We start from the raw sequence: 15,187 nt of genomic DNA on the forward strand, positions 1-15,187 counted from the left end.
AACGAGAATTCTTAATGTATCCCTCCGCATATTTTCCTGTTCAACTCTTCTTTATAATTTTATCTCAGCTGACAAATATACTACGTCGGATGTAAACAGTTTTCAACCAGAACATTAAGAGTGAATTTTATCTGCGCATTTATGATGTACAACGTGTGCCAATCGTCTAAAAAGAAGGTGAAAGACGTTTCTCGTGCGGGTGAGGTGCGATGAAAACGCGTCACGGCCGCGGCCATTTTGGATCTAACTTTGCATGCGAATCAATTGGTTTCGCCCGCGCTTGCGGAGCCAACATGGCGTCCGTTGACCTGCAAAGCTCTAACCACTAGGATTTAAACGCTACGTCGAGGCTAGGGGGAGCCTGGCATTGAAAAGCGCCGGCCAGTAGCCTGGTAGGCGGAAGGGTTGCGAGAGGCAGGGCTGTCGAATGAGTGATGCGGTAGTTGCAGCCGCAGGAGGAAGGACCCAGGTTTCGCATTAGTGTCTTTCGCTTTCGCCTACAAATTATATCGCCGACCGAGTGCGTACGGCAGCCACACAGCGGTCCCGGGTTACATTTCTCTGCTTTTGTCGCTGTTTAGGGAGTGGGCAGCCGAGAGGGGGAGAGAGAGGCGAACGCCATTTTGCGAGAATAATACACGTTGCGGTGACAGCGGCGAAAGCACAACAATGGCTCTGAAGAGAATCCATAAGGTAAGGAAGTAGGCGGCGGGCGCTGGGCCTCCGCTTCACCGCCGAGCGGCGCCGCTTTCCGGGGACCCGGTGCTCGCAAACCGCACGCCACCGCGACACATAACGCCGAGTTTGTCGACGAAATGTTAATAACAAAGAGCCGTGTGGCGCGTCGACGGCGCCCGGACCCCGACAGCAGGCGGCGGCTCGCTGCGTTCCGCGGCGCCCCGGCTCAGGCGGCGCTCCGCGGCCCTCTCTTACATTTTCCTTACATTACTTGTTACACGTCGCATATTAATCGCCTCCGCAGCTGCATACCCCCGTCCACATCTACTGATTGTGGGGTTGTACTCGCGATACGCGCAAATGCTACTTTATATTTAAAAAGCCCATCATTGTCTTTGCGGTACATATGCAGTTTCATCCGTGCAATAGATGGATAGATAAACGGATGAATTTCGCACCTTAACGCGAAATGGACCCCCCCGCCGCACTGTGCCGCGCCGCCGCCTTTGCCGCGATGTGCGGCTCGTGTCGGCGCTGACGCGGTTACACGGGCCTCCGGACGCGGAGCGGACCGTAATGCGGCCCACGGCACTGCGGAGTGACGGGCGCCTTCGGGGCGTCCAGGTGGGGGTCAGCCAAGTCTCCCGCACACGGGCCCGGCGTTATGTGCATGTGCCGGGGGTGCCCGCTTCTGTTCTGCTTTTAAAATGCTAAAAACTTTAGCCAAGGCCTGAAATCATCAATAATGTGTCGCTGGATTGTGTGTGGTTAGCAGGGCGAGGGGCAGGTAGCCTCATTAGGGTGAGGGTCATATTAATGGTGGCTTTTGGTTCCTCTGAAGTTATACTGACTCCTATAATCTGTCACTTTTTTCATCTGTACTGGTTATTGCTGGTATCCCGTTTTCTGTGCGCTTGTATGGGATCAGAGAGATTGCTTACCTCGATTAACAGATTGATCTACACTGCTCAATCTCGGGTGATGCATTAGTTAACACCAGTATGTGTGCTTGCAGATGGTCATGGATGTGGTACGATTAAAGCTTTGCAGGTGGAATAGGGAGGCCAAGGTAAATAAGGCCCACAACCGTGCGTGTCGTGTCCCGGTATTGCAGTTTCAGGAAATCCTAGTTAAGCCCACTGAGTGAGGAAGGTGCTATGTTAAGGATGGACTGATTAAGTTCAGAACATGAGCTAAGTGCACCCATTTGTACTGCTTATCACTAGGTCACGTTGACCCATGAACTAAAGATTTAATATATAAACTAGTGCCGGCCCCTTGAGATGGTTTAAGACTGTAGTTCGAGTATCGTTTTTTCTAAACATGCGGTCGGCCATAAATGTTTACTTGGTGAAATTATTTAGTAGCTGGGATTCATTCTGCAATGTCTTTATAACAGTAAATAGAGGCATCTCGGAACTGATTAGCTCATAAATGTGTTTAGGATGTGTCTGGCTTTGGTAGCGTCACTGATTTTTAAGAACTCTGCAGGTGTAGCAGACTTTTCAGGCTTTCTCCTAGCTCAAGTTGAGCTCACGTGCAGGTTTTAAGCATCTCCCACTATTGTGTACAGAAAGCATTTAAGTGTGAGTTAGCGTTGGTGAGACATGAATACGCTCGGCTTATATTGAGCAGGAATTCCTGAGATGACTCTGAAGCGGCTTAGACGGCTGTAAATGCATTGACCTGCTGTTTTTGGAGCTGCTTTCAGACGGATAAATCGAAGGCGACTCTTGGTCAGTAATTTTGCTCGTGCTGTATAACTTCCACCAGGCTTGTCCAAGTTCCTGTTGCCTTTGAGGCCGTCCCATGGCGTTTAGCTTACCCGTCCCTTTACATATGTAAATCATCCGCCTTTACAGCCCTTTGAAATAGATGCTTGCTGAGAAGCCGCTATTGAGCTCTTCAGAATAAAGCCAGTACATTTTTATCTTGCCCGCTTGTGATTGTACAGGGTTTGTCCCCTGCATGCAGACCGGTTCTGTGGTGGCGTGTCTTTCCTGTAGTTTGGTCATGGCTGCAAGGTTGTCGCTCTTGCCCAGTTGGAGCCTGATGCCTTGGGATTTGTAATCCCATAAAATGAGAGCAATCTGTAATCTGTCACTGTAGTTCTTAGATATCGAGCCAGGTGGTTAAATATTAAAACTGAATGGTAAAATGGTGAAGACAGCTTTATGTTCTTTGCTAACGTTATGTGATGGGAGTGATTTGGGCACCCCAAGGTGTGTGTGTCCCCCCCCCCCCCACTTGACTAGTGAGGCACAGCTATGCATGAGCATTAAATCAGACCTATTATTTGAGTTTGATCAGTAGTCTTGGTTCTAATGAAAGTCTCGGGGCGCTCTCACCGTTTGTTCAGTAGCGTTCTGGCTGCAGTGATCATGGTTTTTGTTGTATTATTTGGAACAGTTGATTTCTTGGAAGCCCAGTATCGCAGTTTACCTCGCTTTCCTTTACTTGCTATAATTCACTGCTATGATTGTGTAAGTGATTAATTGGTGTCACGATGGATTTATAGTGTAGTAATTGCCCTAGTTAGTAATTTTTTTAAAATCTTTGTGTACCCCTGGTTGTGCTCGGAGGTTTTGGTTACATTGACGTGCTGCCATTGAGTGATTAAAATCACAAGCTGCATATTCAGGTGTCTCTTACAGCTTTTTTTTTTTTTTTTGACAAATTTTAAAACCAGCTTTTTTTCCTTGTTTGAAAACTTTCTGGAGCCTGAGACTCGTTTGCCTTGTGTCCTTACTGGCTGGTCGTTTGTGGGCTCTGAGTTGAGAATACTTGCTTTGGGAAGTGTTATGCCTAGTAGTCTACATTTAAATGGCTCTTTCTCTTCCGCTGCTTGTATACATAATGGACCAGCGTGCTATACAACCATGTTTTTAATGAGAAATGTACCTTAACCAGGAAGCTCAGATTCTCTGGTCTTTGAGCTCCCAATACCTTCCAGTTCATTTCAGACATACCAGTGATTGCTGCCCGTGCAGATATCTGGCATGATATGGATGTTTTAAGGCGGTACTGGACACAGGTGTTTCCCTGGGCGTAACTAGCAGTGTCTTATGGAACGCATACCAGCTCCAGTATGTGGAAAATGTATACACATAGTTTGAAGTGAATTTATTTATTTTTTTGATGCCCTGCGGTTTAAGGGAACTGTTTGTTTCTACAAGGCAAAGAAGTCAAACACTTCCTTCAGTATCTAGTCATACCTACCTTTCAGCAAGTATGTCCACTCTTTTCTGTTTTCGGTGATGTTAGTCTGCCCCGGGGGGCAGCCAGTTGACTTTGGACCCCAGAGGTTTTTTTTCTCCCTACTTGGGAGTCTTTGGTTCCTCTCCTTCGTTGTCTTCTGGCTTTTCTTTATTCAATTTCTTTCCTTCCTTTTCCCCCCATTCTGTATCTCTCTATTATTATGTTTTATGTATCACAACACGACCCTGTAAAGCGCTTTGGGACAACTCGGTTGTGAAAGGCGCTATATAAGAATATTAATGTATATTGTATTATAGTCATGCCGCGTTTGTAACAGTGGCCCAGCCTGCCGCAGTGGCGCCGCTTGGTGTGTGTGTGTGTGTGTGTGTGTGTGTGTGTGTGTGTGAGATCCTGAGGACTGTGTGGAAACGGTGTCGAGGTCATGAGAGGCCGCTGATCGTGGCAAGAGGAAGCTCTGCTCGACCCGTTAGCAAATGTAACCTCTTTGTGTCGCTGACTCCCCTGCTGAAAATCCCACCTGCCTGCCCTGGTTTATGGCATCATGAGCAGAAGCAGCTAGCTAGCTGTGGTGGGTATCTTCGGGGGGGGGGGGGGGGGCATGCTTTTAGGAATCCTTGGGAGAGTCCAGGAAGGTTGGCTGAGTTTACTGCTGAAATTCATTAACACACTAATAGTCAACTTCAAAAATAAGTTTCGTCTTGACTGTCCAGGACAAAGTTTGTTCCTTCAGATTAAGAAATGTATCCAGACCATAAAAATAGTGATACTGCGTGGCTGCAGAGTGTTTAATTACTCATGTTCTTAAATTGGTCAATATACTTGGTGTAATAAGGCATGTTCTGTGATTTTTAAAAAGGCTTTGTCTGTCTTGTGATTTCAGCTTTTATGAATTTTTACAAAATTGTTCTAATTCTTGAACATTTTCACGTCACTCATAGATCCATCTGTTAGGAGTGTGAATGGGTGGTTGAATAGGATTATGCAACATAACTTTAAGCGGTAGAATAAATACTGCCATCTAGTGGCTAATTTATATTTAAAACTGTCCGTAATGCGCTCTAAGCAGTTTGACACTCATGAAGCTGAGATCTGTTAGAATCAGCTTTTGGGGGAATCCCGTCAGTCTGTAACCCCCCCCCCTCGTACCTGCCAGCTGAGGTGATGTGCAGGTTCCTCTCCGTGTGCTTTAAAAGGATTTATCCGGTCCAACACAAGTTCTGTCAAGTTATTACTGATGGTCAGGAGGCATAGAGATACTGAGGGTGTCGGTGTAGCGTAGGATTGGCTGAGACGATCTTTGGTATCTATTCCTTTTGCGTGTTGGAAGTGATTTACAGATGCATTACCTACTGACTGTCCAATACATGGTGTACTAGCGCTGTAAACCCACAGAATGGGGCTCTAGTGTTTTTTTTTTTTTTTTTTTTTTTTTTTTTTTTTTTATTCATGTAATTCAGTGACAGATGGGCCTGTTTGTTTCCCCGTAGCCCTGAGAATTCATAAACAGCCGCTGATGCAAGCCAGGATCTATATCTGCGTGGCGCAGTGGTCAGTTGTATAGTCGCGTGAAGTTTCAAAGGGGTGTTTGATAAAGATCGGCATGTGGCTGATGATCAGATGAAAGCTGCCATAACGTGGACCAGTTTGTGCACGTTTTGGGGAACCGGCGAGCGGACGGGATGCGATGTTGACAGCTTCCATCTGTAACGGCACCTGCGTGATTGGCTGCGTGGATAATGGAAATGTGGTGGAATGAGAACTGCGCACTGCATACACGAGTCTGTGTTGGGGGGAGGGGTTTAGCAGCACTGGCCAACAGGTTTGCCCCCCCCCCCCCACTATGGATTGCTTCCCTTTGTCAACTTGGAACTTTGATGCAGCAGTGAAATCCAAGGACAGGGCTTGGGTGGGGAGGACATTCCGCAGCATGGCGCTGGGAATCGATATATTGTATTCAGCATCTTACTGTGCAAGTAGGAAATCGGCCAAATCTGTCATCTTCATCACTGCTTCACTGAATTGTGAAGGACTTACCTGTCTGCCCTCCCGTGGCGACGGTGATGGGATCCGGTACCTTCTGATGGTCTAAAAGTGTTTGGCTCTCAAAGATTTACACCAGATTTTTATATTCTATGACTTGTATATTATGTTGTACTCCCCTTCACTGGCAGTGTTCCGCATTTGTCATTAAATCCACTAGCGTTTGATGGGATGCCTCTTTCCGGGTGTGGCATTCGCCAAAATCCCGCGCTGAGCATCAAGGAGGATTTGGAAGGATGAGAGGGACGCTGTGCGCTTACCTCAGTCTTCAGTGTTAGAGGACTGTCACACTGTCACTTAACTCACTGCTATGGCGCAGAGCAGTCCTGCTGGCTTTCAGGATGCCACAGGAATGAATGATCCAGTGTGTGTGTGTGTGTGTGTGTGTGTGTGTGTGTGTGTGTGTGTGTGTGTGTGTGTGTGTGTGTGTGTGTGTGTGTGTGTGTGTGTGTGTGTGTGTGTGTGTGTGTGTGTGTGTGTGTGTGTGTGTGTGTGTGTGTGTGTGTGGGGTTGTGGCGTTTTGGAGATGGTCTGTTTCCATTCGAGTTTCTCCGAGGGTTGATTTGCTCACGAGCGTTCTTTGATGTTCAGGAGCTGAATGACTTGGCACGTGACCCACCGGCCCAGTGCTCGGCAGGCCCTGTTGGGGATGACAGTAAGTACCTGCTTTCTCAAACACTTTGCTGTAGTGTTTAAATTGACCGTGTATGCCTATTTCGTTTGCCAGACACATACGTGTGGTAATCTTTAAATAAAAAGCTATTTGTAACTTTTCTTTAGACTTTAGAACGGTGTTTCCCAATCCGGTCCTCTGGTACCCACACAGTCCACATTTTTGCACCAGGAGCTGGGAGGGAGCAAAAATGTGGACCTAGAGTGGTTCCACGATGACCATATTGGGAAATGCTGAATTGGAAACTTTTTTTGTCTAGAAATCTTATCTAGGACCGCTGTGTGTGCGGGTTTTCGCTGCAACTCCCTAATTAGATTACTGATTAATGGACTGATTGGCTGAAGGGTCCTCACACCTGGGTTTGAACGGCAGACCTAAAGGTTACCCCAAAAACCTGCGTTCACACCGGCCATTTCTGGATAAGACCGGACACCCCTGTTCTGGACCTTATGTAGGTGACCACAACTCTGCCAGATATTGTTTGGGATTTTGATTAGTAATGCAACTGACGACGTGAATCTTTTTCTTTTCCTTTGATATTGGGCTAAGCCTTCAGTGCAACTCTCTCACACGCTAATCCTGCCTCCCTCTCTCTCTTTTTAGTGTTTCACTGGCAAGCTACAATAATGGGACCTGTAAGTATGTCCATTTCTAACGGAAGCTTCCGGCGCTCGCGCCTTGCGGCCGTGTGGATGTCGACATGATTGTGGTGTTTCCGCAGAACGACAGTCCTTATCAGGGAGGGGTCTTCTTCCTGACTATTCACTTCCCCACAGACTACCCCTTCAAACCCCCCAAGGTGAGCTCGCTGGTGAGGCAGGGCTACCTTATACTGGTACAGCTTAGCCAAAAATAATCGTGTTTCTTTTCATTAGTTTATACATTTATACTTATTTAATTGCACTCATTTCTTTACTTATTTTTTTTTTACTTTTGTTAATGTTTGCACAGTCAAGGAGCGGCTCAGGGTACATTTCACTGTGTGTTGTACTTGTATGACTACGCATGTGACATAAAGATCTTGAATCTTGAACCTTAATTACTGAAAACTGAAAGTGGTTGACTTGCTCAGAGTCCCTTTGACCGCGGCTGTACGGTCTTTCATTGCACTTGTGATTTGTGGCTTTTTCACGACTGCGTTTTCTCTTTCCCCCGTGACGGCTGCTGCCGTTTGTAATCTGTCTTTGCCCCCCCCCCCAACCCCCTCCCATGTCTTGCACTCTGCTTCCAGGTGGCTTTTACCACAAGAATCTACCACCCAAACATCAACAGCAACGGGAGCATCTGCCTCGACATTCTAAGATCGCAGTGGTCTCCAGCGTTAACCATCTCCAAAGGTATGTAGGACATTCAGGTGCTGGTCCCCGCGATGTTCCTCCGGCCTCATGTGGAGTCGCTCAGATCTGTCTGGCTGCTCTCCGGTGCTGTGCACATGTCCATGTACGTCTGTTATGTTACGAGTCAGAGGCATGCGTTACTGTAGCAAACTGCAAGCCTTGTGAAATGTTAGGGTTCCTTCCAGTGCTCTTTGCGGACTGGCCAAAGCAGAATGTCCTCTGATGTCTGGGCCGTAAGCTTCACAAGCGGTCAAGAAAAGGTCATACCATCAAGAGAGGACGAAGTTCGATCGCTTCTCTGCGTGCGTGATATTTGGAAGGCGGAACGGCGACGTGTGCGCCAAGATGGCCGCGGGAGCCGTGGGCCTACCGCCCTGTCCTTGTTTTTGTTTTAAATTGCTGTTAGATTTTTCACGAGGAAATGAGTAGATAAGGCGTAGCAAACCATGGACTGACTGAAGATTGTTGCATCATTGTTTTCAGTCGTATGGCTGTATACGATGCTCAAATGGGCGAAATATTTTTGATGAAGTGGTCTTGGTGCAACAAAATGTTTTATCCCTACACTAGATTTAGCCTGTGAGGTCTTCATCGCTGTCAGTGTAGCGTTTGCCCCGTTGGGTCTTGGCTCTGCCCGTGTCCCTGACTCACGCCAGCGCCTGCCGTCCTTTGCTTCTGCTGCCTGCTGTTTCCGGCTGACCAACCATCTCGCGGTTCCTCCCCAGTTCTCCTCTCCATCTGCTCACTGCTATGTGACCCAAATCCGGACGACCCGCTAGTCCCCGAGATAGCCCGCATCTACAAGACAGACAGGGAAAAGTGAGTGAGAGGGGGGTCTGTCCCCCTGCGGGGGTGGGGCTTGCGTCATGCAGATTCATCGGCCATCGTTCTACACAGTGCGCATTTCAGATCAGTAACATTGTATCGAATACCTATTAATTTTGCCTATTTTGAACTGAACTCCACACTTCAGTTAAAAATCAATGTTTCTTCTTGTACACAGCTAGGTGACATTACTTCATACTGACCCCTCTATGGAATATCTGAGACGAAAATTGCATGTGTACGGCTGTATAGTTGCTGGTATCCTGTAATGAACCCAAGTGCTTACCCTGCCTCTTCTGCTTTCAGGTACAACAGAATAGCTCGAGAATGGACACAAAAGTATGCGATGTAGTTCTGGGAGTGAGAGACTCCTCGCCAGCTAAGACTAGCGGAGCTTTGGACGAAGAGTGAGAACATCCTGTTTGATAGCCCTCGGAGAACCTCCCGTGAGCCGTGACTTCTCGCCACGCCAGTTCGTGGCGCTGCCCGTCTGCCATGTTGTACATATTTTGACCTGCAAATGTTGACCTTTGACCCCCACCGCCCCCCCCCCCCCCGCCGCTTCCTGTCTTTAACAGGGTCTGCCTGTGTATGGCCTGTCCACCATCATAATTACGATTCGGAAAGCATTGCTTGGTATTTTTAAAGACCAAGGCTGTCCTCATAGGACTGACCCCCGCCGACACCCCCCCCCCCCCCCCCCCGCCCCCCCCACAACTCCTGTTCTCCCCTGTGCTTCCAACCGGTGTGTGCGTTGGACGTGAAGGGGTTTTGGTCCCATAAACCCTTAACGAATTCTTTTTAAATCCATAACTCGTTAAGCTCTGAGACAAAAAGCCTTCGATCATTATTTTGCTGATGAATTCAGGAGGATTTCTGTCCTCACTTGACTTGTGACCAAGTCTCCGCACCCCCTGAAAAACACACACACACACACACACAAACCACACACCTGTACCCACATGCATACACACACACACACACACATACACTGCTGATTACTGTTTGCAGTTTATGGACCAGTTATTTGAAGGAGTTATTAGTTGAACAAGTCCTCTCCCGTATAAATAAGGTTGCATTTTGGATATTGTTGAATTGGAAATTTGATGACTTGTGCTCTCTCAGGTTCCGGGTGCAAGATTATGTGTTACTGACAGACAAACATCTGTATATTTAATTAAGGCTCATGGAGCGTCTGTGTTGATTAAACTGTGTAATAAAAATTATTACTAAACTTTGTGGTTTTGCGTTTTAGCGCCGCTGAAGCTGCTGTTTGTGGGCAGAGGCTTGGGGTGGGAGTGGATGTGTTCAGTACCCTGATGCTGAGCGCAGTACCGTGTTCCTGCACTAGATGGAACCCGAATCGGTGTGCTCTGAGTGTCGGTCGGTGACCTGGACTGGTCTCCAGCAGGAAATGCAACCACATCTCTGTAGAACTCTGTTCTAGAACCCATTATCCATTTTTTATTTTTTTTTTCTTTAATTTCTAAATACAGTGTCATTGCAGCGCCCGGTAACACTTTGTATTGTGGTCCTGAGCCCTGCGCATGTGGATAAGGATGCAATCTATTGACGAGACCAGATTCTGCTGCCTGCGTCCTGCCTTACAGTCCCATTGGTATCCCAGCTTAAGGGTGGGTTTGTGTCCCCCCCCCATGCCACCCCTTTAGGTACTGCGATATCTGCCTTTTATTGTGGGGGGGCGGCTCTAGGCTGCTGTGTAAGCCACAATGCTGTTTAGTTGCAATGTGATCAGATTTAATCATATTACCAACTAAGGAAATTCTGGGGTGGGTTCATGGCGTGTCTTGGTCGTCTGGCAGCTTGAGAATAGCTCTTATGCTGGATAAATTGGGTTTTTACATAGGTGATTGACAATACATGGAGGAAGGGGGGGGTGGATTTAGGGTGTTAGTTGTATCCAAGTATTTTTATATCTTAATGCTTTCCATTTATGTGTCTGTGAGGTAGCTTAGTCATTGTTCCCAGCCAGGGACATTGACCGTGTTGCAAGGTCTCTGTTAGACTGCTTTCTCCTTAAATCTGTGCATTACAATTTGCACAGCAACATCTGAAGTAAAAAAATAAAAATAAAAAGTGACATGCGTAATTACGCCGAATAATAATGTGATCCTTCAAGGGTAAGAGCAAGAGTGTTATCTAGTATGAACTTTCAGGCTGTTAATAAAGGATATACCGATTAGATTCGTCTGTAATGCTCATTCATAATTGTCGCAATTATAGTTGCTAATTGTGTATGTTTGAAATTCCTTTCCTAGAATGAATAGCTTGACCCCTGAGTGGTTGTACCCATTAGCTAATCTTGCATCCCAGCCAATAAACTGTACTTATCAGTGGAGTGCATTTAAATCCCAGTGCCCAGAATAGTGCTAGCTCACACGGTGTCTGTGTACACTAAGCTGGTCCACAGAAAAGTTGCAGGCAAAAAAAAGAGAGGTCCCCTTGGATGGTACCTGGATGATGTGGCATGCAGTCAACGGGGGTCTTAGGTTCTGGGGGCAGCAAGGTCTTTGTTTAGGAACGTCCTGTTCCTGCAAAGCTCCTCTGAGGAACGTGGAAGTTCACAGGATGCGGAGTAGGGCCTTATTGTCCGCTTCGCCGCCGTTCCTGCAGGATGCGGAGTAGGGCGTCTCTGTCCGCTTCGCCGCCGTTCCTGCAGGACCTGAGAGACTCTCCCTCATGAGCAATTTGACCGCAGTTTATATACACAGAGTTTGTCTTGCTCTGCACGTGAAAAGTAAACCTCTGGACGTAAAATGTCACCTGTAGCTTTACATTGGCTCGTCCTCAAGATATTTTTATAGGTGATTTGGCTTGAATGTAAGAAGGAGAGGAAGACGCCTTCCTGCCCTATCCCTGCAGGAAGGAGAGCTTCCCCTTGTGCGGATGATTGCTCTGCTATTGCCTGATTTCTCCTCCGGAAAAAGCGGACCCGAACGGCGTCGGTACAGGAACCGAACGGAATGCTGATTAGGGTGTGGGGCTCCTGAGGTTCCCGTCCCCCGGGCGGGGGCCCGTAGAGCGCTTCCTCATCAGGAGCTCGCCTGGGGCTCACTCATCAGTTGGCAGCGGCGTTACGTGGAGCCGCCCTATAAACAAAGAGGAAAGAGAGAAAAGACCTAGCAAGCGGTCTGACACCTAAACAAGTGCTTCTCCCCGCTGTGCAGAGAAACTCACGGAACAGCGCTCTGGGAATTCAGGGCTGAATCTGAAACGCCAGTCGCAACGATAGCCACACACCGGCGCCATAACCATACCCCCACTACACCCCCGTGAAGGGAATTTAAAAAATTCATCCACTGTCTAACTGCTTATCCTGGTCAGGTTCACGGGGGGGGGGGGGGGTCGTCACAGGGAAGCAGCGTGCATCACAGGACCCATACGCATACACACAGTCACACACTATGCGTAGGGTAGAGAAGCCAGTTAGCCTGACCGCATGTCTTTGGACTGTGGGAGGAAACTGGAGTACACCCAGGAAACCATGGCAACACTGGGAGAATACGCAAACTCCAGTGCACGCGTAAGGTAGGCCTCCTTCCGTACCTGTACTGCAGACACGCACTGGACGGGCGTTGAATGCACCCTTAACGTGGAACTAGCTGAGAGTGAATAGCCTTGCACGCTAACTGAGTAAATTGGTTCATTTGATTATAAAGTCTATATTTATTGGTAGTATATTGTACAGCCTAGAAGTATTTTATTCTACTGTTTCTACTTAATTTATGTTCTATGTTATCTGTGAATGTAAGCACCAATACTGCAGAAACAAATCTTCAGTACGTAAAGTGAATTCTGATAAAGTCGTAGAAACTGGGAATAGGAAATATTCAGGAAGAAAAATTCCAGGAAATCTTTTTTTTCTTGTCCGTGGTTCTCTAAACAGTACAGTATGACAACTATTTACATAGCATTTGCATTATATTAGGTATGAAAAGTAATCTAAAAATGGTTTAAAGTGTACGGAGGATGTGGGCAGGTTATAAGCAACGTGCTACGCCGTTTTATATACGGGACGTGAGCATCCGCGGATTTTGGAATCTGCGGGGGGTATTGGAAGCAATTATCCGCGAAAACCGAGGGATGACTGAATATTAAGGAAGCTTGGCATTGTAGTAGGCTTATTTGTAGTACAACTTCGTAGTATTTGTATATGGCAGTAAGAAATTCCACGGCCGGGCTGCTGAGTTTCGAGCATGTCTGTAATCTGTTTTATATTTTATAAGTATTCATATAATTTTCCCACATTTTTACTCAGACCTTTGATCTGTGGCAGATAAACCGCAGTTCCTACTTCTTACCACTAGGGGGAGTCGACTCTTGTTGTTCTATGAGGTTCCGTTCAACCAGAAAAAGCCTAACAAGGCGCTTTTGCCTTTTATCATCTTCTGCCTGAAGATGGCACTGTGATACAGGATTTACCGTCCGTGTGTGCCTTAAAGTCAAGAGGATATCTTCATGCTTTTTAATGGTGTGATTGGCTCATATCGGACCACAAGCCGTACTGTGTTGTGTTCAGGTTCTTGAGAAACCAGATTCCACAATGATCCAGCACTGATGACAGCTACACTTATTTCTGCAGACCTTTGAACTTCGACACATGTATTGACAAAAAAAGAAAATGTATACCAATTGACTTACATGACATCGCGCGCTCCTGTTTGAGGAATGCGTGTAGGCTTAACCAAAAAAAAAAGCGGTTCGTTAAAATTATAGCGAAAGTGCAAATTGGGCTGTTTAACTTTCCAGAAGTGTAACGAACACCAGACCAACAACTGGCAGAGGAAGGAATACTTAAAAAAAAAAAAAGGAAATAAAGAAAAAGAAGGGGGATAAAAAAGATTGGGGGGTTGAGGAGTGGGAGTAGTGAGGAGGGCGAGGATGAGATGAGATAGAGGGAGCCGAAGGAGGTGAGCAGGCCTCACGGGGACTGGCGGGAACTGTTTGTTTGGAGGCCTAGCTGACAACATTCCTCAGCGTCTGAGAAACCGGACGTTTGTTCTTTCTCGCTACGCTTTTTTTTAAGTTGGCCTTGGGCACTCCTGTGGTGCTGGTCATGTGTCTAGCTGGAGGAGGCCATGTGACACTAATCCCCCCCCCCCACCCGCCCCCATCTCAGGGAAGGGCTCAGTGGCCGCCGTGCCTTACAGAGAGAACACAACAAAGGAAGGAGGGTGGCTGAGGCCAGGGGCTGCACAGCAGCCGCGCTATGGCGTCCGGCCTCGCGTCTCTCAGCGCTTTCCTACCTACGCACATCTGGCTCTGCTATCTGAACCTACGCACCAAGACCAGCTGTGCGATCAGCCGTCAGCTGCTGCCTTTTACAAATACACACCATATATATAAAGATAAATAAAACCGCAAGCGCCAATATAATAAGTAGTGCAAATATCGTAGAGATGGGAGATTTTTACAACAGGAAGATATTACTGAAGACATAGGATAATGTATTGGATTAGATGTCTTTATATAGAAACATGAGACGTTATTAAACAATAAGCAAATAAAATGTATTTTAAAAAAATGTTTAAAACTATGTTCTCCCAAAGTAAAACCTGTCAGTAAATGAGAAAACAGGATATTAAAAAAATACATGAAAACTGAAATAGACTTTATGTGGGGGAGGGGGTGAGGGAGAATGTAAATAGGAAGACACGTGTCCCAGGTGAGATGAATCAGCAGAAATAGAAGTAAGAGGTGGTCCTTGTACTCAAATACCGTGGTCTCTAGTCTGCTTATTCAAGAATGTATGCTGTACTTTCACTGTGTAGCCAGGTTTCGTTTTTATATATAAATGTACAGACTTGTGTTATTGTAAACGAGGAGAGGGTCACAGACAAGCAATTATAGACAATTGTTTTACAAGATATTGACTTTCTTCCTGCACGATAAAGGTCGAGTGTCACGTTACCCCTTTGACAACCCGCTCAGATAGAGGCGCGTCACGTCCGCTGACCCTAATTCCAGCTTTTTTTTGTAATAATCTTATAGGTTTACCATCGGCTACGATTTTGGAATCAGCACAGCTTCCCCCAAGCGTAATAAACGGGTCTGGTATAAAGTAATGATAGTCAATGGATTTTTTGTTATCAAATTCCTTAACTCACTGGGTTAATCAGTCATCTCACACACACGTGTGAGTTAATTCACACGCACATTAGTCCGTAGGCTATATTCCTACACTAACCGTCAGATTTTATCCTGATAGAGTGCCTCCGTTACTGACTAACGTCTAAATGTATTTTTTTCTGTTTACAGTTCTGGTTTTTTTTTTTCCATGACAGTGAGATGTTACTGGGGGTTTGAAAAGAAGGGAATGCTGGCAAGGCGGACGCAGATAGAGAATGTGGTCAGTGTGGACGGACCCCCAGGCCGGTGCTGCTTTCCCCTCTGC

At 46.7% G+C, this 15,187-nt stretch overlaps 1 protein-coding gene across 2 annotated transcripts; it reads left to right on the forward strand.

Annotated features, from left to right (window-relative positions):
• The first annotated feature begins 313 nt into the window (after positions 1 to 313).
• Positions 314 to 9,463, forward strand: LOC111836741 (ubiquitin-conjugating enzyme E2 D2). 2 transcript variants are annotated; one of them, XM_023798275.2, is made up of 8 exons: positions 314 to 469; positions 582 to 693; positions 6,529 to 6,592; positions 7,214 to 7,245; positions 7,332 to 7,409; positions 7,842 to 7,947; positions 8,673 to 8,766; positions 9,079 to 9,463. In XM_023798275.2, exons 2-8 carry the CDS (start codon positions 670 to 672, stop codon positions 9,122 to 9,124), a joined length of 444 nt encoding a protein of 147 aa, XP_023654043.1. In that variant the 5' UTR covers positions 314 to 469; positions 582 to 669; the 3' UTR covers positions 9,125 to 9,463. The 2 variants fall into 2 exon arrangements, with proteins under 2 accessions (XP_023654043.1, XP_023654042.1); XM_023798274.2 differs by having other exon boundaries at positions 365 to 693.
• The last annotated feature ends 5,724 nt before the right edge of the window (positions 9,464 to 15,187 follow it).

This window comes from Paramormyrops kingsleyae, chromosome 24, assembly GCF_048594095.1.
Source record: "Paramormyrops kingsleyae isolate MSU_618 chromosome 24, PKINGS_0.4, whole genome shotgun sequence".
NCBI lineage: Eukaryota > Metazoa > Chordata > Actinopteri > Osteoglossiformes > Mormyridae > Paramormyrops > Paramormyrops kingsleyae.